This window comes from Corvus brachyrhynchos, unplaced genomic scaffold (assembly GCF_000691975.1).
Source record: "Corvus brachyrhynchos isolate BGI_N302 unplaced genomic scaffold, ASM69197v1 scaffold281, whole genome shotgun sequence".
Classification (NCBI taxonomy): Eukaryota; Metazoa; Chordata; class Aves; order Passeriformes; family Corvidae; genus Corvus; species Corvus brachyrhynchos.
The window spans coordinates 5,244,622-5,270,093 of NW_008236509.1; the positions used below are offsets into that span (position 1 = coordinate 5,244,622).

At 39.3% G+C, this 25,472-nt stretch overlaps 1 protein-coding gene across 1 annotated transcript; it reads right to left on the bottom strand.

Moving 5' to 3' along the window:
• Nucleotides 1-1,133: 1,133 nt before the first annotated feature.
• BBOX1 (gamma-butyrobetaine hydroxylase 1) lies at nt 1,134-25,065 on the bottom strand. The gene is given in 8 exon segments (XM_008644087.2): nt 1,134-1,529; nt 2,675-2,841; nt 3,555-3,751; nt 6,106-6,148; nt 6,150-6,209; nt 9,597-9,795; nt 21,797-21,911; nt 24,119-25,065. Coding segments are annotated over 8 exon segments (1,200 nt in total). The 5' UTR covers nt 24,377-25,065; the 3' UTR covers nt 1,134-1,368.
• Between the last annotated feature and the right edge of the window lie 407 nt (nt 25,066-25,472).

Consider the following 25,472-nt stretch of genomic DNA (forward strand, 5'->3'; position numbering starts at 1 on the left):
CTAACTATCACAGGTACATACCAAGCATGCCTTTTATAGGCCGTACTGCCTGCCATGGTTTGCGGCCTAGCAGCGTTAGCGTGTCTACTTCTGGCATGAGTTTAGCAGTGCTCTCGCTTCTGCTTTCTGGCTGTATCTCCACATCTCCCCCTTTTTTCCCCAAGAGGTGGGGAAATCTACAGCCGTTGTTATGAGGCCCGTTGCTTTGGGAAACAGGTACAGGACAGGTGTACAGGACATGTCATTCCTTTCCGCATCAGTGCAGTTCTTCCTGCCTGGGCAGCAAGAACGGTGCAGTCCACTGTGACCTGCACTAATTTTCCTCAGGAATGCGTACCAGTTCCCAGCAGGCACACCCGCAGGCAACACTTGACAGACAACCCACCTTAGGCAGGTCGGAACTCCTGTGTTCAGTCTCTGTCCTTGGCAATGATCGTGAGGCAGATGAGGGATCTTCGGACCATCTCTTACAAAATGTAAGAAAAATTATTTGTGGCTGTGATAGTCAAAACATGTACAGTGGGATTTAGAGAATACAGCTTCTGTTCAGTGACATCATGTATGACAGTGGAGTCCTACCTAGAAAGGTGTGTATTTAAAAATAACACCATGGAAATGTTTTTTTTTTATTTTGCTAGTGAATTTTAGTTATGATTTATGCAATAAAGAATGCTTCTCTGAAAATAGAGGAAGGTGCTGTTCATAACAAAATTTAGTTAATAGTACATTTTTCATTTTATCTTTCAAGCTTTCTAGGGAGGGCAAGTAGATATGTAGAGGCAAAGGAAGGCATTGCGATCCCCAGTCAGTGAAGTAAATTGATAATCTTTCAAGCCACTTTGCACACTGATTTTAAAAAAGCACATAAACTTACAGATGTAGCAATTTATTTCCTAGATTCAAAGACCAGGGCATAGATAAATCTTAAATTGTTATGAACAACATAGAAATTCTTAGCTAATAGAAATAAAAAATACATTTATGATAGAATTATAGAATTGTTTAGGTTGAAAGGGACCTTAAAGACAATCTCATTCTACCCCTTCTGCCATAAGCAAGGATACCTTTCACTATCCCAGGTTGCTCCAAGCCCCACCCAACCTGGTCTTGAACACTTCCAGGGATTGGGGAGCCACAGTTTCTCTGAGCAACCTGTTGCAGTACCTTAGCACCCTCACAGTAAAGAATTTCTTCCTAATACCTAACCAAAAGCTACCCTCTGTCAGTTTAGAGCCATTACCCTGGTTCTACAACAAGCCCTTGTCAAAAGTGATGTTAGTTTCTGAAAAGAAGACTCATTTTTATAAAATTGCTGTTGTCACTGAGGTTAGATAATCTATGTTTTGCTCATTCTATTTAGAAGAAAGCTCAATCCCTATTCAGGACCCTTTTCCTAAGGAGCCGGAGCCTTGACATGACCACATCCCAGTCTGCATAGGCACCTTCCAGGTGACGTGTCACTTCTGAACATGATGGGTAGCTTTGGCGACCATGAAGCACACTCCAGTTATCAAATGTCACTGTGTCTCCTATAAAGAGATTGCACAAAGGTCAGTAGTTGGAATGTTATGGTTGATTCCTTCAAAAAAAAAATGGAGGTAGATTCATATCAACAGTTAGGGAGCAATAATTCTAAGTAGCTCAGGTACACAGCAACAACACAGTAATTTTAAATTTCCCAACCATACAGGCCAGTTCCCTTTTGACATCTCTTTCATTTCTTATATCATGAGGAGTTAAAAAGCAGAGTGGTAGAGGAGTCCACACTGAGAAAATAAAGCCTTGAGGAGAAAGGCAACTACAGCAAATCCACACAGGTGAAATAAATAAAATGGGTGAAAGCCACTAGGATACTTTTTGTTTGATCAGCCTAGTACTATTTGTACTATACACATACATACTTTCCCTGTTAAGAGAATTTTATGAGAACAAAGTCAAGACATTGAAAATTAGGAAATCACATAATTAATGCTAGAATATCAATTTAATTTTTCTCCCTTGTGTGCCACCATTATGATAAATCTTGAATTAAATAACCGCACAGTCTTTCTTATCTTCTCCCCATTCCCTCTACCACAATTTTGATGTGTTCATCAACAAAATGAATGTCACTAATGTAATGTAAGGCATTTTGTTTTTCCATTTATGTGATCTTCCACATTATTTTATTGCATGTTTCCAATGGAGAGAGATTAATTTCCTCACAGATATTTTAAAGACACAAGTACCATAGTACATGAGGCAGTCAGATACACCAATGAATTTACTTTTGTAACATCTCTTGAGAGATTCATATCTTTATTTTAATGCTGAGGAATGAAATAACAGAGATTAAGCCCACACATGATATCACACATGGTTATTTCCCATCTGTGGTGCTATTGATACATCAATTTCCAATATGGTATGTAGCATAAAATGCTGGTTTGGATTTAGTATAAAGATACATTCGACTAATCTATAGGTAGACTACTCCCCCCTGCCATTTTTTCTTCTTTATAGTGTAACTATGCAAAAGAAATCTATGAGATGAATGTAAGAATGAAGTATGAAATGAAATAAATGATAGAAAGATTTGAAGTTCCTCTCAGTACTAGTGCTAACAATGTTCAAGTGTTTTGACTGTCAGGAAAAACATGTGAAAAATTGTTGCGAGGAGAAGCAACTTACTGACCTGGTTTCAGCTTGTAAGTAAACTTGTGTTCTGCACTGTTTAATAAATCATTAAATTCCTTTAGAGCTGCATAAAATGGCCTCACTTTTTCAGCTGGTATGTCAAACACAGTGTCTCTTGTTGCATTATTATAATTGATGCGAATTGCTTGGCCTCTGGAATCCATGCTATGAAACAAAGGAAAGGGGAAAAAAGGAAAGGAAAAAGAAAAAGGAATGTGTTCTGTTGTTACTGAAACAGTTCAAGATGATTAAACAACAACTGAACTCCCCTGCTGGAATATCAGTATGTTTCTACAGTAAAATTCAGATTGTTATTGGATTGGATTTTGCTAATTAAGCCTAACTAGGAAAAAGGATAATCAGGAGAAAGTATAGACACTTAATTTGCTCAAAAATCCATATTATACACTCTTTAATGGAAAACTTTTTTTTTATAAATCATAAAATTTTTAAAACCAGAAAAGAATATGAACATTTGCATTTCAACTTTTGATAGTATATAATTCTTAATCTGAACGTTTCAAATTATGACCTCTCTTTGGCATGATATGTATGTACATTGGCTGGCATTTAGTAACAGATTTGGCTGCTGCTAACCCATGCCTGTGCCTAGGAGTTACTCTAATTACCACCACTTCTTGTTTGTGTGTGGCAAAACCAAGTAAGTGGTACAATGCACAGAACAAGTCACACATTCCCCAAAAAACTAAACAAAAGACCCCAAACAAAAAACCAAAAAACCCAACTTAAACCTAGAACTACAGACCAAGCTAAACCAGTGTTTTCCCACAAGGTGGCAGGAGCAGACCTTCTCCTACCAACATGTAATCCACAACACGAGAAGGATTTTCTTTTTGAATGTTGTTGAAACTACTCACTCTATAATCCTTTGTTTACAGTGCACAGCAAAATCACAGTAATCCACCCCAACATCAGTGTAGTCTACAGCAGTAGAGGACAGGATCTGATATGCCTCAGGATTTTGTTTCTTCAGCTCATTGGATACATGAAATCCATCTACAACTTCACTTTCACCTCCTGCAGCTGTTTGCTTTATACAATGAAGAAATTGAACCTGGAATGAATTAACAGCTCATTTAAAAAAATAATTAGCTTGCATATTTAACAGTTTATTCGTATCAGTTCTCGCACATCTGTGGTTCTTTTATTCTGGTTAGGTTTCTTTTCCCCAGTGACAGACTGAGTTCTCATTTACTGCAGCTTCACAATGCCCTGCCACAAGTATCACAAAGGCAGAAAATTAAAACAGCGTGTTTATAAATCCATCCCATTTGGGGTACCTTCTAATGCTTGCAATCTGTGAGTCAGTGGCAAAGTGGTCTTGCTTCTTTCCTTTGAGTCCCTCTTTGTGGCAGTCACATAGTTTTAAATGTGTTTCAGTCTTATCTCAATAACACGTATTAGCTTTGTTCTGCAGAAACAAAACCTGATGTGAATTATTCACTCATAGAGGGGAAAAGGTAGCTGTCAGAGAAGGCTTGTCTCTGTGATAAAGTAGGATTAAGACAGTTTTATTTCACTTTAGAATTAATTTGCCAAGGTGTAAGATGGAGCAGAAAGCCTAAACTGGGCTCTAGGTTGCAATGGTTCTAAATCTGAGCTGCTGACACAAGCAGTAAAACTCCCTGTGGCTCTAGATATCACACAAAGTGTATTTGCCCATTCTGCAAATGACACAAAATACACTTGTCATATCAAAAGTTTTTACGTTTGTCACTTGGCCCTTCCATGATGGTGAATTATTTCTGAGACCACTAGGAGACAAAATAACCAAACCAAACAAAAAAACTCCCAACAACAACAACCAAAAGCAAGCAAACAAACGAATAAAAACACAAAAAACCCAACCAACCAAAAAACCCCACACAAACCCTCCCCAAACAAACAAACAAACCACAAAAAAACCCAACCAACCAACCAAAACAAAAAAAAATTCCCCAAACCCAAAAGACCCCAAAACAACAAAAACACAAACAAAAACCACCCCACAAACACAGAAGCTCAAACAAATAAACAACAAAACCAAATAAACAGACAACTAGCCAACCAAAAACCCCAACCAAACAAAAAAAAGCCCTCAGGATGGGAAAGAGGACTGGAACAGGGGTTGTTCTCCTTAGCAGCTGGACCTGCAGACCTTACTGATGGTGATGAAGGTGGAAACCGAAGCTGTGGGCAGGGCAAAGGGCCCACTGAATGGAGCACAAGGCAACAAGTTCTTTTCTTTTGTGGCCACAGCTGGCCTTGTGCAAGGTAAGCACAGCTTGGCCCTGACAAGGAGGGCTGCAGTAATGTAAGTTGTATTATGGTCCTAGGAATTCCTAAACCAATTTTTATGGGATAGTTCTGAAATTAATCATCATCCTTTAAGAACATGTCCAAATATTTTTAATAAATATGACATAAGAGTTCAAATATTGTGTAATAACTGCACATTCAGGACAATGTTCAAAAACATTTCAATGTACTTTAATACTTTTATTTCTTACAAGCACGTTTGAATGAAAAAGGTTACGCTCTTTTTCTAATGTTTCATAGCAGAGCATGAGCTTTGGAGCAGACAGGACAGCGAGCTAATTCACATCTGCTCTCTATTAATGAAGCCCTATTCCATTCTTACTCCACATCAATGAACAGTATCTAAATGATGAGAAGATAATCTTATTGTGAAGTATTTGGTACTTCCCTATGGGTAAATCACATTGGCTTTTTGTTGAAATACAGAAACAACAGAATACTCCACAACAGGAGAAGAGAAAGTTTTATAGGTGCAACTCTTCCAGGGTTCTCTGTGTTCCTTTGTACCTTTTCCTACTACTTTCCAGTTCTCTGGAATTATGTGAATTATGTGGATTACACTTTGATGTGACAGGGACTGGGTGAAAACATATTTTCTGTGGTTGTCCAGTTTTACAGAATGGCCCTGGATTTTGTCTGTTATGAAAGGACAAACAAGTGTTTATCTTGCATCAATTCACAGAAAACAGAATATACTATCTTAATCATATTTCTTTCTCTGTTCCCCTCCTGCGCTGAACAGATAAGTCCTTAAATGTCACAACCTGACTATAGCATTTAGACACCTAACTTTTGTGAAATAATGAGAACAGTATTCAAAGCATATAAAGGACCCTAAAATTTTCTCATATGGTAATATTTTCAATACTTTGTGAATTTAATTTAAAAATTACGGGATATATAGGAGACTTACACTGAATTTACATCATACTGTATAAATTGCATATCCATGTGTATATAGATTGCCATATGCAGATTAATATCTTGTTATTTTTACATTGCTCTTTTAAGACAAAATTCAGAGCCACTGATCACTAACCGTATTTCACACTATAGAAACATTTCCCTTTCCCCTTCTGTGGGGTGAAAAACTCAGTAGATTCAACTTACCCCAGGTGAATGCTGCAGAACAGGGTAATCAGTGTGAAAACAGTCTCCCAGTTGTATAAGCTACATTGTTAGCATCTGCTTTGTCCTGCACTTGCCAAGTTGGTCTTTATAATGAAAGAGCAAAGAGAAAACATGTTAGAACAGCCAGCCAGCATGCCAGACAGTATACACTGAAACTGTGAAATCACAGTAAAAGAGTAATTTCATCTTTGAACATGAAAATATTGTAACATTATAAGGAAATAAGGATTTAGCAGTCCCTCCACCCCAACAGAGCCTTATTTCAGCAGTCCTAGATAAACTTCAGTGTGCCAAGGGACATCTGGCACCAGGGTAGCACCTAGAAGAACGATGGCTTTCCAGTGGCCGCACTTTGCTGAATGCAAAGGCCAGTTGAAGACGCTAACCAAGAGGCTTCTGCCAGTAGAAATCATCATCTTAGTACTGATGCTTCAGAAATAAGCAAGTAGAAGCTGGCCCATTTCTTTTATCAACCTTCCACTTTCCCTCTGCCGCATGGAGCACTTTATCAATGAAATACAAAATTGTTAAAGGCCATGTAACTTTCCCCACAAGTCATTTTTAAGGCTTTATAATCTTATAAAATATAGAGTATCCTTTACAGGTGTATCTTTCCTGTAAGATGAAGACTTGCTACTGGAGGAAAAATATCTTGATGAAAGACTTTGAAACTTCTTCCGTTTCTATGACTCTTTTTGAGAACTAGCTCTGTTTATTTTATGATATAGTTTCTGTCTTGGAATTTGGCAAAATTCAGTAAAAAAGTTTTGTGACAACTGCAGTGAAAAGAGTAAGTCACAGCTATATGACAAAGACATGAATACCTCATGTTGCTGCACAGACAAAATGTGTTTTGAGTGACACACCACACAGGAAAATTTCAGACCAAGAACCACAGGTTTTATTTACACAAAGTTCACATGATCGAAAACAGTCCTCAGCAGATGCATGTTATAGATCCAGACATTTGTCTGGAAAAGTGTAATTTACCATGCAGAGTCCATATAATTGCAGGCACATAAGTGACTGAAAAAAAATTATGAAACTCATTTTCCCTTGTGGAATACTATAGACCAAATATATTTCAGATGATGTGTGCCTAGTTTTACTTCTTAAAACAGTTTAAAAAGAAAATAGGCTAAAGAACAGGCAGATGAAATTATTTACATGCAGTATATAAACGCTTTTGTTCTAGGAGTGGTATTTAGTATAGAAACTATGCAAAATACTAAAATTAAATTTCTGCAATTGCCAGAGGGAAAACCCCCTTGAATATTTGCAAATGTGTTTAACTTCCCGGGAGAAATAGTTTTTATTATTTGGTATGGCACATATTCATCAGTACATTACTTGAAAAACAGCACATATTCATCAGCACATGACCTCAGTTCTCAAGTATGATAATTTCAACCACACTTCCACAGTTCCCAGTTTGACAGCCAAAAAATAGCCCCTTTATATCATTCTTGTAATTAGTGCTCAAGGCAGCTAGGTTTGCTCCATGTTTAATTTAATAGGCTGTGGTGTCACTTGATGGTTTTAAAACAATTTAACACATTTTAATTGTCTCATTTATGTGAAATGCATAAAATTACTGGAGTGATAATACTTTATAGAATCATTATAAGCTTTTGCAAAAGCAGTCATTGCTTTTCTGCCGTCAGTATTTGCAAGGGATGCTGCTCCCCAGGAGCTTTCCTTCCACACAGGGAGCTTCGGTCAAAGCCCAAGTTACTGACTTGATGTCAAAGATGCTAACAGGGAGCTCAGCATGGAATATGGAAAAATCAGACTCACTTTGTCGAAGTCTCAATTGAGCTGAAGTATCAACTTCGCCATGCTGGGTGAACAGGTAATAAGGGTAGTGTCAAGAGACTCTTGGACCTTAGGGAGAGCAAAGTGGGTTGGAATGGTTTATGGTTTAGTAATTAGGGTCAGATTTCAAAGCCAATTGTTCAGGCTGTTTGATAGAGGAGGAAGATTGACACCAAGCAGGTGTAGCAATTTTTTGCATTAGATAGAAACATGAGCTCAGTGTTCATCACTAGAAAACCAAGCTGTCTGTTACATCCTTAGTCCTGCGAAAGTGCAGCACTAGGAACTGAAGCCACATTTGAATTATTTGGTCTTACACTTCATTAAAAGTCTATGTCTCATTCATATGAGATTTGGAACACGTCCTTACCTTGATGCTGAAGCCCTCTAGGAGATACTGATGGATTGGCTGTTTTCATGGGAGTGCTGGAGCCCCAAAGAAAGGACTTCCCACCACACCAAGCACTGGACAAGGCTTCAGAACAGTGGAGGAACACAAGGTCTAGGGCATGAGAAGTAGGAGAACGAATTGTGGTATGACTGGAGACTTTGTTAATGGAGTTGGGTCTCCATAATGGAAAGAAAAAGATTAATTTAAAAACGTGAACACTCTTGATGTTGTTATATGGCTGATACAGAGAATGTTTCCACTTTTTACAGCAATGACAGTCTGCACCAAGCAGACATCTAGACAAGAAAAAGGCTTTTTTCTTTCATGTGTCAGAATTATATTCATTGCTGTTACATTTCAGTTTAAAATGCAGGGCCCTGATGAGGTAATGTTTTATTTGGCAAGTTTGCCAATTCCAAGTTTATCCTTTTATTTATAGTATTTTGTAGGCGTTGTATTTGGCTCCCAGTGAAACGGCAGGGAAATTACCCAAAGTTATTATTTTATTACAGTTGTAAAAGCCACTCCAGAATTGGATGCAAGTAAGAAATGAACTTCTGTTTCAGAGGTGAAAATTATTATAAATATTAGCTACAAACATTTCTTCTTAGTTAGATGGAGGTCACTGACTCAGCTCAGCAAGATGTAAGTTGCCATCATCATTGTCTACTCATTTAGTAGGCACTTACAGAGGTAGAGTTTCAGTTTTCCAGTTCTTGGCATCAAAAGGATAATTTACAAGTGCCTACTCGCCCTCTTTCAAGCTGAACTCTGCTTATTGGGATTGGTTATGGCTTTCCAGAGCAGACTGCTGCAAGCAGGGAAATGGATACTCAGTCCATCTTCTTGGTGATGTAGGACACAATACCATCATCTAAGTCTTACCTATATCCATGACTCAAAATCAGACTAAGCAAAAGTTTCAGAACAGATAACTTTCTCTGTTCAGAAGGGGACTAGATTAGGGATTTTTTGTTTTGTTCCATAGTATAGATAAGTAAGTCTATCTCACTGTTATTCTATATTCCACAACATCTGTTTTCAGGCACTTTTCCTTCTCTCAGCAGTTAATGTTATTGCTGCTCTTCTTTACATACCCTACCTGTGACAGTATAAAAACTTGATGCCAAATTTTCTAATATAGAGAGAAAAAAACATACACCTTGCTTTAATAAATTAATCCACAGATACAGCAAGCTTAGATGAAGAACATTAGAGGTGATTACAACACTGGCAAAACAAAGATATTATAAAACAAATTCACCCATAAAATGTGAGACGCAGGAACCCAATCCTGTGGCCAAGTCTAATCAATTCTCCCTGCCTTGTAGCAGCTCCTGTCAGTAGAACAATTCCTACTTTCTTTAGGGTGCACAACCACTTGTACACACTTTCATCATTGTACATGATTTCTTCAAAAGGTATTTTGTGAAGTTGAAGGTCCGAGCCCCAGTACTGGCCTTCTGAAAGGGAAGAAATAGAGAAACAAGACCTTAGCTGTTTTAGCATCAAAACTCAGGACACAATCAAAGCAGGAATCTAGTGGGATTTCTATGTATTTGTGAATATCCCTCAATCCTGCAAACCACCTCAGATGGGGTCCCTGAGTTTGCACGGATGACAAGCAAACATGATGAAATTCAGCAAGACACTGCAGTATCAAAATTTTAGGTCAGAAGTTGAATGAAAGGACAGTTTGAAAGGAGTATTTTTTGTTAACAGTGCATCAGAAATGTGTGTATTCTGTTTTCGGCCTGTACTGGTGAGCCACAAGAGTGAAAACCTGAAAATACGACTGCTTTGAAAGCTTCTTATGACGGGTGCAAAACCATGGAGCACCCTGAGACCTCCCTCACAGGTCAACTCATGGGGTTATTCAAGTTCAGACTCATCACTTGGAACCATGATGGTGTTACCTGAGTTCAACCAATTAGCCTGCAGGGTTACTTGAGGTCAAATTCATGAGTTTGGACAATGCTGGGGTCGTGTGATGTCAACCATTTAGCCTATGGGATCACTTGAGGACAAACTGATCAGTTGGGACTGTGCTAGGGTTACTTGAGGTCAACCAATAAGTCTGTGGGGATTACTTGAGATCAAACTCGCGGCTTGGGACCATGCCGGTCCACGCAGAGCTCTGTGAAGAAGCTCCTTAAAACCCGAGGCCAGTGGTTTCAGTTTCCCTTGCCTATGTCCATGAAACACTTTTCATGCCCACTCATTTTCTGCCCCTCTGCTCTGCTAAGACCCCACCTGGAGTACTGCATCCAGCTCTGGGGTCTCCAAGACATGAAGGACATTGACCTTTTGGAGTGTAGCAGGGCATGCCCCCTGCCCTTAAGAACTTATCTGTTGCTTGTTAGCTGGTGCAGTAATTCAGGGCATCTCGCCTCTCACATAAGTTTGCTAATTGGTGAAATAACTCCATCAGGACAGCTTGTTTTGAGTTAATGAGTTATTTCAGCACCATGGGATTACCATTCCCAGTTGACAATAAACATCTTGCTGTGGATGCAGATGTGGAAATAGAAGCTAGAATTTCTGACTGACAGACACCCCACTTTATAAAAAAACTATAAAAGCGACACCATACTTTCACAAAGCAGAAGTTTTCTGCACATTCCCTGGAAATGTGTGGGGTCTTCTCCCCAAAGTTTGGGATGCCTTCTTTGTGGTTACTCTCTTGAGGGTTGAGTGAAAGGACTCTGTGTACACTATCAACAGTTCAGTGGTAAATTACACTGACTCCTAATCTAGACTATTACTTTGCTAGCTATAATATAGGTACCTTTACGTCGTGCACTGTTTTATGTAATCTACTAGTAGTTCTTTTGTTTTATACTGCATAGTAAGTAATTCTGTTTAAGGCCTTTTGTCTGTTAATCTCCTATCTATTTAATAAATAACTCATTTCATAATAGATCTAATCAGCTATTTTTAAGAACTTGTGAGCCAGAGCAATTTAGGTGCGGGTCACCTAAGTTAAGCTGCTGACAAAAATCTAAGCCTAAGGCAGGGGTTGTCTAAAGCTCTCAGTCATGCAGTGAGTCCAGAGGAGGCCACCAAATTGATCAGAAGGACAAAGCACCTCTCATATGAGGAAAAGCTGAGAAAATTAGGATTGTTCAGTCTGAAAAAAAAAGCTTCAGGGTGCCTTAACGGTGGGTAGTGAGGCACTGGAACAGGTTGCCCAGGGAAGGTGTGGAAGTGTTCAAGGGCAGGTTGGATGGGGCTTTGAGCAATCTGGTCTAGTTAAAGGTGTCCCTGCCCATGGCAGGGGGGGTGGGATAAGATGATCTTCAAGGTCCCCTTCCAACCCAAACCATTCCGTGATTCTATGATCCCAGAGCACAGCTGGAGGAACTCTACCACTGGGGCTCCCTCACAACTCTTACTAGGTGTGTTTCACTTACTTGTAACTTTGGTAAACCTTAACTCTTTGGTCTGAGGTTTTCTATGGCAGTATCTGCCAAAAGCTTCAACAAAGACTAAAAGGAATCAAACCCCTAAACCAGTGAAAAGTATAATGTTCATATCTTACCAGTAGCATACAGGAGATTTAGGAAAAGAACTCTGATAATTTGTCTCTGTGGAGAAGCTAGTAGGAAGCACCACTTTGCTAACCATCTGTTTAAAATTTCTCATGACGTCTATTTTAAGATTTTCAGAAACATATGCCAAAATCAAATGAATATCCTCCAATAAAAGGCAGTGCTGTAGCCATTCATTAGTGCAGGCCAAACCACATAATAACAACTAAACCCCATGATTCATTCTTTTGAGCTCAATGTCATAGGCCAAGATCAAGTTAAAATAATAAAAGGTCATTCCACCCCTCCCCATTCAACCCCCATTTCTTTCCCTCAAATTAATGTTGCAAGGACCAATTTTGATAAACAACACTGAAACCGATATCATCTAAGTTTTAATGGCTCTAGTGTATTCAGCCAAGAACTCAAGGGAACAGTAAAGTAGAAAGGAAAAAGGCAGGATATTAATCATGGAGCCCAAAGCACAGCTTCTCACCAGGACACTTTCTGGAGCCTGACAGTGGTTAATGCAGTTACCTTTCATTTAATTTTTCTGTGCTACTGGCAGAGGACACTGGAAGCTATAGTTCTGGGTCACATCTGTTACAAATAATAGTGATTTTCTTCTGCAGTTGATAGAATTCCAGAGAATATCCAAAAATACTGTATGGTGTACCTGGACCACTGAGTCCATCTTGGTCTTTTCTTTGTTTGTTCGTACATAGGGATTTTAAAATAGTACAGGTTTTAAAGGCAAGTAAAATGGCTGCCCATGCAGCTGAAAGAAAACTGCTATGCGGAGTCAGTAGTGATTTTATTGCTACAAATTGCACTTGTAAGCCCCCTTAGTACATGTAACCTGAAACTACTACAGGTTTCCAGTGCAAATGCATCTTAGGTCAAGATACAATTTTTATTAAGCTGCCTTGCTAGAAAGCATCACTGGTAATTGTTTTCTCCCTTGTACTTATACTAGTGTTTATCATAGAATATAGAATCACAGAATGGTTCGGGTTGGAAGAAGCCTTGAAGATCAGCTGATTCCAATGCCCCAGCCATGGGCAGGGACACCTTCCAGTAGGCAAGGTTGCTCCAAGCCGTATCTAACCTGCCCTTGAACACTTGTGGGCATCCACACCTTCTCTGGGCAACTTACTCCAGGGAAGCAGTGGGTCTTTTCTATTTCATGAAGGTTGTCTGGAGCAAGAGTTGATGAGGGGAGGAATGGCCCAGACCGGAGAGACACAAGCCACCAAGCATCCCAGGCTCTACAGAGCTGTGTCCCCTGCCCGTGCCAGTTGCCTCACGAACTTCTGCCCTGCTTTCACCACACACACTACTTGCCACTACCCAAAACATTCACTCAGTGTATTCAACAGTAATTCACAGTAAAAAATCATTGAACAGAGAGCACATAAGCCTTTAGAACCCCCCCACCCCAACGGCACTCTGTCCTGTCCTCTGATTCCAGCTGGGTTCAGCTGGGCTAGCTGTGATGCCAGAGAGCTGTCAACTGCTGCAGCTCAGCTAAGCACAGAAGCAAAATATCCTGGTGATTACGACTCTACAGGCTCTTTCATAGCTACTTTGGGTCTTACATGTTTCAGACTTTTTGTGGGCTACGAATAATGGAACCTGTCAACTTGCAGAATGAGGAAATGAGGTGTGATCTGCTCACCTGATCTGAAAAGCAGTGCTGGTACCAGATTTGTCCAAAGACCATTTGGACAGATAAATCAGCCTTTTGTCTCCCTCCATACTGTAACACACAGAAATAGATGTGGGGTAATTACGTTTTCTTCTGTATAACAAAGACATATTTCAGATACTCCCCAAATGAAACACTGCCTGCCTTCTTGTTCTCTTCTCCCTTATTTCCACTTGTAACATCTCCTAAGTTTTTAAGTTTACTGGCTTGTATGCACAAACATACACATACGTTCAAACCAAAGATGGTGCACAGTAATGGGTAAAAAGGACAAAGGTGCTATTTCTTACTTTTCTTGTTTTGCATAAAGTTAGCATTGATTCTAGTTTTTTGCAAAACTTGAAACACTACTGGTTTAAGTCAAGCATTCTCTTAAATATTGAATAAAAGCTTTTATTCTTACAGTAAAGACATACTTTTTTTCCTTGCTTTTATATATTTAGTCTGAAGCTGCTATTCTTAAAAGAGTGCACTATAAAGCATGAAAAGATTTTATATAGAATAATTGTTTTAAAATTATTTGTTGTGTTAAAAATATGTTGTGTTAAATCACAACTACCTTACTTGATATTTTAGCTAATATTCAGATAACTTGCCCAGTCATCAATCACAGAGCTTACACACTACAAATGAGACCATATAAATATTTGAGAAATTATGCAGGTGACATCACTTATAAAACACCTATATCTCTATTTATTCCAACATCTCTTCAATGGAGAGGACCAATAAAAACTATTACAAATTCTAAGGAGCCTTCAGAATTGAGAACTCTGGGTAATTTTACCTGGTGACTCAGGGACATACTATACTTCAGACAAATGTGAAGCCCAGGTTTGGGGCTTCTTTTTTACCACTTTATAGATACAGGCAGGAAGCACAAAATACAATGTGCTCATTAAAAAAAAAATTGAACTCAGACACTACATAGTTACAAAATTTTCAACCACTAGTGTTCCTCTTTCATTTGGCTAAGGCTAGTTAGAGATGGTCCAAGAATCACAACACACATGCCCAGATATAAGCTATCCACAAAGACCATCTTTTATACTCTGTCTGTGTTTCAAAGAAGCTGCCGTATGATAGGCAAGCTGTTGAATTTTGTAACATGTTCACAAAATAAAAAAAGTACAAACCTTGAGGAAAGATAATCTAACCTCATTAAATTCCTTTTTGAGACCACTCCATGGTCAGCTACTCACTGCTCAACTTTGTTTAACTTAATATACATATTTTCACACACTTCAAAGATGGTGAAAAAATAAAATATGAATGTTTTCCCTTTTCTCTATTAGAAGTTAAGAAATTAAAATAGCTTTAAGTATGTTGTGTGAACTGCCAAGAATACCCCTGAAAGACAGTGCAGGTAAATAACCATGTGAAAACTAATGGAACATTTTAAGTTTCATCTTTTCCATCCTAGTTTTCTTACTGACTTGCTAATAAATATTTTCCTAATCTTCCTGAAACAAGAAGTAGAATTTCAAGGAATACACCAACAGATTTTTCGTCCCTTTGGAAAATAAATACATGCACCTGGAATTGAACTGCAGCTCCAGGAGTCCTAGGCTTCCAAGGGTACATGGACTGTAGTGTCCTCTTGTTCAAATTCCCAATGCCTATTGTTCTTGCTAGAAGTTTCACCTAATATGGGATGACCCTTCTGCAGCAGACATGGGCTGTGCTGTTGGGTTTTCAGGTGGTTTTGGCTTCTGTTACAAACACCTGCTTTATCGCAGCACTGCAAAACAGCACATGCTCAGTGTAGCAGTCTGATGTGTCTTGGATTTTGGCATAACGAAACTATCAACCCTTACAGCTGTCCTGTGGAGCAACCACCCATTTCACCCTCCATCCAACCAGACCCTCAGCACTGGCAACTGTCATCTGGCCTCACATCCAAAAAGCTATGGAGCCAAAGGGAGACAAAAGCTAAATTCAAAATGTTTCTCATATCACTTAACTTGAAGAGAAATATTTTTTCTGGAAATTTAGCCTTTGCCAGACTCTGAAATGTATTTGGGAATAATACTATAACATTGCCTGCTGACTGAAGAGATATTTAACCTTTACAGTACTGCTATAATGTGGAAATTGCAAAGTGTCTGTCGGTGCCTTATCCAAGAGATGGGACGATCACGATTATCACGATTTATTACTTAAAAATCAACAAGGCATCAGACCCAAAGGCCATGCTTCAGTAACAATTCGCCATAACTGAGAAAGTAATGGGTTTCAGAGTTACATGGCAATTTATAACTTTTTGGTCCGATAAGCAATTAGCACGAAACTTTGTTTTGACTCTGTAACCTATCACCTTTGATACTTTTTACTGCATGCGTTTGTTTCACAACCAATGGCTTGCTAGCTCACGTCCACACATACACTTCTATTATAACATCTACATTCTTAACTTAAAACTATAAAATCACATTACTATACTTAAAAACCCTTCACCATATCACCCAATACATTTTCTAACTATAGAAACCTTGGTTTATAATTCTTCTGCTTAAAGTCTGTATAGCTTTGCCATTACATCAATCCAAGCTCTTTCCAGGGCTGTGAATCAAACTCACTAATGCCTGCGGAAGTTTCTGCTTCTCTGTTTCCCACAAGTATCAAGGAAACTGAACTCTACACTGGTACTCCCAAAACAGCTACTAAAACTGAAAAGCTTTTTGTTTGTTTAGCCACTTTGCATTTTAAAAGCACCAACAAACAAACAAAAATAATCCCAAACACCAACAAAACGAAGAAAGCTAGAGAGTAAATACAGTTCAATCCTGCCTTGCAAGGCCATAAACTCTTCCTCAAAGTTTCTCTTTTCTCATATAAATTCCCCTGTGACAAGTGTAGCCAACATTCTTAATGGTTTAGGTTCGTCTATCTTTTTAAAGGTGCAGGCTGGTACATGTATGCTTATAAATCCTACCTCATGTTTCAGAGAAGAAAGGCTCCAAGTTTCCAGCCCTTCAGTGGGATGCTGATGCAGTCAAGAGCTTAGCCTTTGAGCTACTGCAGGAATAACCTTTCCCCCTTGACATTTGCCAATCTACTCTGTAACGACACCATGGTAAATACACCGGAAGTTGAAACCTTGCATACAGCTCCAAGTGGTAATATGAATGTGACCACTCCACTTAATACTAAATATCCCAAAGAAAATGATTAACTTTAGCACAGAATTTCCTGCAGACTTTTTAATATTTATGCTTTACATATTAGTAATGGTGTTTTTTTCCAGAGAGCTCTTAGAGCTTAATTTAACTATACTAGTGCCAGTTTTGATCCTTCTAGTAGCTGCAATAGTTCTGAGGTCTAGTTTCTAACACTTATGTCTGACATACACATGAACTGCTTTTAAACAATTCATATTTGTACAAAAAACAGTGAAGGAATTCTCCTGACTGGTCCCAGAGACCATCACAGCCAGGTGAGCACAACAGCAATAGGTGAGAGACAAGTCATAGGTCTGCACTAAAAGAAGCAGCACTTATAACTTGGCTCCAGATGAAAATGCTATATGTTGTCCAATATTTACAATCTGACAGATTACCAGGTCCATAATTATTTGGAAAAGGGACAGGAAAGCATACCTCAGAGAAACAAAAAAGATCCTGTGATATAAAGATATTTACGTTCTTCCATTTTAAAGTATTTTTTTAAAAGTCTGTCTGAAAAGTCTTAGAAAACGGTGTGTCCCCCATGGCATGTTATTCTGCCACATACCAAACAACAGGAACTTTCTACCCATTTTTATTCACAAAATCTCTTCAGCCTGAAAATCTATCAAGGAGCTGTACTGAACTGCACAGGGACTGTATTCTTTGCCAGTATTTCCTGGTGGTAACTGGTCCCACTCAAGCTCTTCATTGTTTTATCATGTCATCACAGCAGAACTTTTTCCCACTGCATAAGGCAGTAAATACAACTTCCATTTGTACTACAGTAGAAATATTACAACATATGCTGTGAAAGCTGAAGGGGTAAGAAAGATAGGAGTGAGTCATTAGTGTCTAGACAGCCTTAGATCTCACTTGCACAGCACAGCTGCAGTTGCCAAATTAAAAATCTTTGTGTCACAGAACCACAGAATCAACTAGGTTGGAAAAGACCCTTAAGATCATCAAGTCCAATCTATGACCAAACACTACCTTGTCAACTAGATCATGGCACTGAGTGCCACATCCAGCCTTTTCTTAAACACCTCCAGGCACGGTGACTCTTCCACCTCCCTGGCCAGGCCATTCCAATGCCCAATCACCCCTTCTGTGAAGAAGTTCTTCCTGATGTCCAATCTGAACCTCCCCATGCGCATCTTAAGACTGTGTCCTCTTGTTCTGTCACTGGTTGCCTGGGAGAAGCGACTGACACTCAGCTGGCTACAACCTCCTTTCAGGGAGTTACCGAGAGCATTAAGGTCACCCCTGAGCCTCCCCTTCTCCAGGCTAAACTACTGCAGCTCCCTGAGTCACTCTTCATAGGGCTTGTATTCCCGATCCTTCAGCAGACTTGTTGTTCTTCTCTGGACATGCTCCTAAACATCCTTCCTAAGTTGAGGGGCCCGCAACTGGACACAGCACTCAAGGTGTGATCTAACCAGTCCCGAGTACAAGGAAAGACTCACTTCCCTGGTCCTGCTGGCCACACTATTCCTGATATAGGCTAGGATGCCGTTGGCCTTCTTGGCCACATGGGCACACTGCTGGCTCATGTTCAGTCTGCCATCAATCAGTACCCCAGGTTCCTTTCTGCCTGGCTGTCGTCCAGTCACTCTTTCCTCAACCTGTAGCACTGCAGGGGATTGTTGTGGCCAAAGTGCAAGACCTGGCAATTGGTTTTGTTAAACCTCATATTGTTGGATTCAGCCCATCTATCCAGCCTGTCCAGGGCCCTCTACCTGTCCAGGTTCCTCTGCAAATGTAACTGAAAAATATACAGGATAAAAAGAAGTCTTGTAGAACTATTTTGTGTCTTTATTGATACTTTATATTATGACTACTAAGCCCCCAGATCTATGTGCTTTTAAAAATGGGAAGAATGAAACACTTTTGAAAGAATTAATGCCTCTTTCAATAATTTCAGAACAGTAATTTGGGGGAAAAAAGAAAGAGAAACCAAAAATCCCATTTCTTGATCACACCAGGTTAGTCATAACTACATTAGAGTTTGCATAAAATGAGAAGATGCCCTTTGCCCAGTACCTGCAGATGGTGTGCATCCATCAACAAACACTTGGAATTATCCAGCATTTACTACACAGGTTGGGACAGTGCAGATCAAAAACTTCGGGAGTCATATAAGAAAGTCTAGACACCTTAGATTAAATTACTTCATCTAAAATTGTTTTGTCTACAGCACATATTTCAATGTCTGTTGAAAGCCAAGTGTATTTTCGTTGTATTGTGAGTTATGTATATGGCAGCCTAACTCATGTTGTTAAGCTCTTATTAGTTATTACTGCAGGATAAATTCAGATGACCAAACTTTTTAAGTAAAAAACTACTTTTAACTTCACCCTTCTAAAATTATCATCTCTCAGGGCCTAGCAGAGAAACTGAAAACACCATTGATGCTGTTAACATCCTGATTCAAACTTTTGTGGAGCTGGATATATATCCACTGTCATATTACCACATTTTAAAGAACTATCATCATCTGAAACTTTAAACTGCTGTTAAAACCTTAACCTAACCTAAGGTCAAAAATATAAAGTACCACTACATACTAGCTCTGCAGAATCTTCTCTTTTACCCAACAGGAAAATATCATTTTGATGTTATCTTATTTTCCACCCCAACCCCACCCTCCTGTTGGTATGCCAGCATGTTGGAAAATTAACCTCAGCAAATGCAGTGAAGTTACGTACTGGATACTGGCTTACTTAGTGTCTCTCACAAGCATCCTGTACTACACCCAGCATCTGAATTACAGACATGGTAAATCATTCCTGTGACATCTGCTGGGCAGAACTCAAGTAAACAGAAAGAAAAAGGAGAGTATCTTTGAGACACCACAGCTGTAGAAGTAGAATATGGCTCTTTTGCTGTTCTTTTGGGAGCATTTTGTAAGCTGGGCTGAAATGAGCCTTGATATACACAAATAGCAGACTTTGATTTTGCATATTGCATGGATAGGATCTGGCAATGTTTTAAAAGGGAAATCTTAACATACTGCCATAGAGCTATTTAAAGTCACTTCATCATGCACTGAAAATCTGACCTACTCTTCTTTTTGGGTCTAACACAGTGCCTGACATCTACATTTTTTGAATCAGAAACTATGACGGAAAAACATTTTTTAAAAAAGCAACACTAAAAACAAATAACCACTTGCAAAAGAAAAAAAAAATAGCCACAGCTGTGATAATGTCAGCCGTGAAAGTTAACCTTTAACAACAGCAGTCTGGTGAGCTTGCGTTCCTCTTTGTTGAACCAGCATACAGGGCTGGCATTCCGTATCATTGTCTGTAACACTATACTGCTGGAATATGATTAGCTACTTAGGGCCATGTAATTTGTAGTGTGCAGCTCCACTGACCACAAGGAAGTGTGTTCTAAACTTAACACAATGCACAATGAGAAACAGATCTTTAACAGCCAGCAAGCAAATGCACAGGCTGCACCCTTTTTTTTGCAAGAAGGTGTCAATTATAATGAGCCAGGGCTTGTCTGAGAATATGAGGAATGACACCACTAAAAAAATCCAGTTAACTGGTGTAATGTTTATATACATGATTTCTTCAGACCTACCATGTGAAACAGAATTTGAAGAACCATTGCCCAAAGAATGAAACAGATCTTTGGTGTATGTTTCTCCCTGAATGGCTCCAATGGAGAAGAGCAGTGACAAAGGAGATAACTGGCTTCTAAAACATGCACTGTATTTAGATGCCAAGAGTAAGCACTGTGCAAATGCATGCATGTGAAGGCAAATCACAGCCAGTTAAGACTTCATAATAGGTGAAAAAAGTAGCATTACATCCGAAATATTGAAATCTCAGTAATTAATACCTTTGCCAATGAACACAACCAGAGATCTAGATTATTTTGTCTGGGTATTAATTAAAGCAATGTTCAATTTACTTTGATCCCTTTGAAGGCTACAAAACATCCTGCTAGCTTTCACAGCATATTATTTTTTACAAATAAAAGTTCTTACTACCTGAAAAATCAAGTCTAGTTTCCCTGAATGAGGTTTGTATCTTCACCATATTCACTCTGGAAGCATGCCAAACTCTTCAAAATAGTAAACACAACAGTTTATTTTTGCCAAAATTAAAGTAAATATAAATTTTTATATTACCAGGGGAAAAAAGTTCCATTCTGAACTATAAGGAGTCTGTTATAGCATCCACTGAAATGAATGGAAATATTACTCATCATTTAAATTTTAAACCAGTAATGTCCTATTTTAACAGATACTGTCTTAGCACTGAATACAGATGCACAGCTTTCTGCAACAGCAGATCTCACAGGAACACTGTCGAGCAATCGCAGATATCTTGCAAGCTTTCACACTTTCATGCTCAGTCTAAAGTCTGTCAAAGGAATGATGATGTGCATCATGCCAAACCTAGTGGGTTTATAATTATTCACTTAAAAGGGTTAGTGATTTGTACAGGGTAAATGTTGCAAAGACAGCTGTACAAAATACTTCGTAATCAAAAGACAGCCTACCACTAAAATACACATGGGAAGCAAAGCAAACACAACCTCAACTTCAGCACTACACACTGCTATGCTACACAGTTACTTTTTAACAAGAAGGCCATGAAAATGGAAAAAAATTATTTCAGTTGTAACTCCCTTGCAATTCCAAATTATCTTTCTTTTTAGAAAAATTTAGAAGAATTTAAATAGTTTAAACAGCACTCATACAGTTGCATAGTCACAGACCACTGCTGGTCCATGGTTCATTTGTGAGACCTTCTAACACTTTCTGGAAAGAAAAAGGCTTTTAGGAAAGTAAATGCAGCCCAATCAGTTGTACTTCTCTTTTTATACTATAGTTGTACTATACTCAGGTATAGAAGATAGAAGAGGAAAAAGATAATCACGGGTCCCTGTCATGCATACACAGCCTGGCACTGTGCACCGAGGGTCGTTGCCACTGCTTCAGCTGGGTAGACCTGGTCCTCATACAAGCACATCTAGCCAGTACTATCAGTGTCAAAACCTTTGCATTTGACATAAGCATGGCAGACATGGATTTAATTCCTACCTGGTAAAAATAAATCTGCTTGCATTACAGCTCTGGCTTCTTCAGAGAAGCATCGTTTTTTCAACCACTCAGCTTCATATACACTTGTGTGTTCATCAGGCCATGTAATAGAGATCTTTCAACACAAAGGAAAAGGTGAGTTTAGAAAAAAAAAATTTAAAAAACATCACCTAGAACAATAACAAAACTTAGACACTGCAGAAATTGCAATACTTAGATCAATAATATCAGAGTTAAGCTTTCCCTGAAGCATGATAGCAAACAAGTAATGAAAACCCAACCTGAACACCATTCAAATTCTGATACTTTTTATAAATGCTCATTTTTATTTTAATCCATGACCTAATTTGCTGGTTTGTGTGGACTGTTTCCATTGTGGGAGCAGCACTTAATAGAAAGAAGGGAATTGTAAAAACTGACACATATCACTGGGGAGAGCACTTCACCCCACCTCAGAAGAGCGAAAATATCTTGCAAAACACCAATGGCTTGTGAGAAAAGAAAAAGAACAAGACAGACAAAGACCTTGTGCTAGGAGAGAAATCTGTCTACTACTTTTGAAAAATCTTCCCTCTACCAAATAAATTTTTAAAAAGTGTTTGGTTTTCCAATTCCTGAAAAAAACATGGAAAGAAAGCATATCGCTTTGCTTGTCATGAACTGAAAGTGCTCAGTCCAGCACAGACCCTTAGCTGAATTTATAAGGTGGATGAGTAGGTATCAATTCCCAATTCACGTGATTCTACTCATTCACATGATGGTAAAACACTAGTATCATTTTAGTATTTGTGCTGTGCTTTCATCAGTTTCTGAATATAAGTGGACGCAGACAATACCTAATTTGCCTAATCAAATAATGAATTTACACTGCATTAATTTTGTCTACAATCAACTTTGGATCCCAGAATTCCTCACCAGAGACCCTGTGGCTGAGACACTCCTACATGGGTCAGCCTTTGCAAACTGCCCTTGCAGCAAGGCTGCCCCAGGGTTGACTGCTGCATATTCAATATGTTTAAAACATCTTTAAGTGTAAAATTAAGGAAATTAGTTTGCCAAAGGAGCCATATACTGCTTTTAATAAAACATTAAAAATCTAAATAATGTGTTCAGTTTTTATATATCAGGAAAGATTGAAATTCATAAAGAGGGCAGCTACTATCCTCTCTTGCTTGATAACCTTCACTTTTTCAGGAAGAAATGTTAATGTAGATAGGTAGACATGGGTACAGACATTAGGCCAATTCTGATTACTGGATTCAACTTTGGTTTGACTGTTCACTCTAAGAGGAAGTTTATTTTACATTGAAAATTCGCTAATGAGCTGGGTTTTTTTATGGATTACGGTCATCATCCTTTTGCCATTTGTTTTTCATATTTTCAAGCCATTTACTTAAAGAATAAAGAGAGGGAAAAGTGTAATTAAATGTCCAAGAAATGTCTGTATTTTCAACAACTAGTGATGAAGAAGCATATGGTAGAATTTTTAAAAGCATTATTATATTATACCATCTGAAGCCTGGGTTTATGCAGCCTCTGCATAACATCTACAAAGTGAAGTTTCACATGAAGGTAGAAAGATCTGAGTTCCCCAAATTGGGATTTTCCCTAAAAGCTTATACCTGGTAAGGTTTGCAAATAAGCAAACTGTGATTGGAGTATAACTTGGAAGTGTCTCGGATTTAGATTAATAAGCATTGTTAGACAAGTTTCACAAGAAGGTTGTGAAAAACAAGGTTCACTCTCCTGTGAGAATTTAAAGGGTTTAATAAAAGACAATAAAAGACACATAAAATAAAGCAAAGAGGTAATGGCCGGGTGCCTTGGTGCTCTGCCAAGAGCACACCTGATGCTCGAGGTGAGTCCTTTTTATATCATTTTTACTGTTTGTTCTCTATGCATATTCAAACTTTTCCAGGAGCTGTTCTGCATGGCCACTCCTTGGTTCCACCTTTTTAGAGCATGTGTAGTCTTCTGCTTTGCGGTTTTATTTCTTTTGATTCTTGGGGTTGGGCCCGCTAGGTAAGAGTCGATGGTAGGGTGGATCTCTTAATTCTCCAGACAGTCAGGGCTGATTGCAGCTTTGGGCCTCTTTGCCCCCCGGGCAGAGCGGTGATAGCGGCTCTCGGACTCTCCCTCTGTTCGCTTGTAGGTTATCTTACTTGCTCACACTTGCTAATATTCTTGCTAAAAAGAAAGAAAACTACATCCACACAGCAAAAAGCATTTCTAACATTATATAATATCTGCTTTAATACTTGCGAGAAGCCAATATTACAATATATGTTTATAACAAGGTGAATGATGGTTTGCTTCAAATACCTTTTTTCTACCTGCCAGAGCAACCTGCTTCACCACAATGTTCACATCCAGAACCTCAAAGAGCAGCCTGCGCGCTCCGGCAGAGGGCAGGAAGCAGAGGGGACACTGGCAGTTGTCCCTCAGCCAGATGCAGGGGTAGCTGCTCTCACTTCCGTCCTCCCACTCCACGCAGACGAAATGGCCCTCGTTCAAAGCTTCCACCTTCTGTATCCCCAGGCTCATGCTAGCTGCTGGGCGGTGTGGAGCCCTGGACAGCATGCCGACTACAAGGCTGAGTACTCTCAGTGAGTGGATTCCAGCCCTTCTGCACCGGCACCAGGCAACACACCCGGTCTCCAGAGACTCTGGTCCCCAGCAAGGCGTTAGCCACCGCCCCCTGCCTTTTGGGTTCTATATTGAAAACATCAGAGGGAGAACACTGTCATGGAATTCCTAAAACTCCACGGAGAGCAGCTTATTACTGAAGAAATCTGTACAGCAAAAGGACAGTGTTAGATTGATTCCCCTCTCCCTTCCTACTACCTAGACTTCAGGAAGTCATTGCATGTTGCTTACAGATGGTGTACTCAGACACATCTATTCAAAAACCCCTTCAATTTGATCCATCATCTTGGCCGTCTTTTATTTCTGCTCCCTCTGACCAGAGATTATGCCACGTCCCTAAACTTCTCCTCCTCTCCCCTTAGTTGAGGGGGAAGCATGTGCAAACCTGGCTTCAGGAAATGAGTGAGCTATGACCTCCCCCACCCTGAACCCAGCCAGAGCTGATTTTCAGGATAGCTGCTGGGTCTGACTTTCTTGTGGATACGTTCTTCTCCCTCAGCCTTGTTTACTTCTCCCTAGACCTGAGGTAACTGGAGAATAGTGTCACCATTATCTTATCTCATGTTCCCTTAGGTGTAGATACAAAAATGCTGCTAGCGAGGATTTTCTTACTATATTCTAAGTCCGTGAGAGACTTTTCTCTCTCACAGAAGAGGTAGCAGAGTATGTAAACAACCAAGCCACCTGCAACCTTGGAAAGTCCTGTTTATGGTATAGTAGAAAAATATTTTGACAATGGATGTTTTAGGAGTTTAGCCAATCACCCCAAGGGGTGGCTGATCCTTTGTCCAATTAAACATGAAGAAAAAAGTCTATAAAAGAGTTTGTAAAATAATGAAATGAAGCAACCTTACTGCACAATTCCTGCCTGCTGGATCTTCTCTCCTCCTCCTCCCCACGGTGATATACCCTAGGGCCCAGGCCTGCGGTAATATTTGGTGCTGCCCGACGTGATTTGCACTCTCTGACGTGTCCTACTGCTGCGAGCCAAGCCAAATTTTTCTAGAGGTACGCTGTTCCCCTTCCCCCC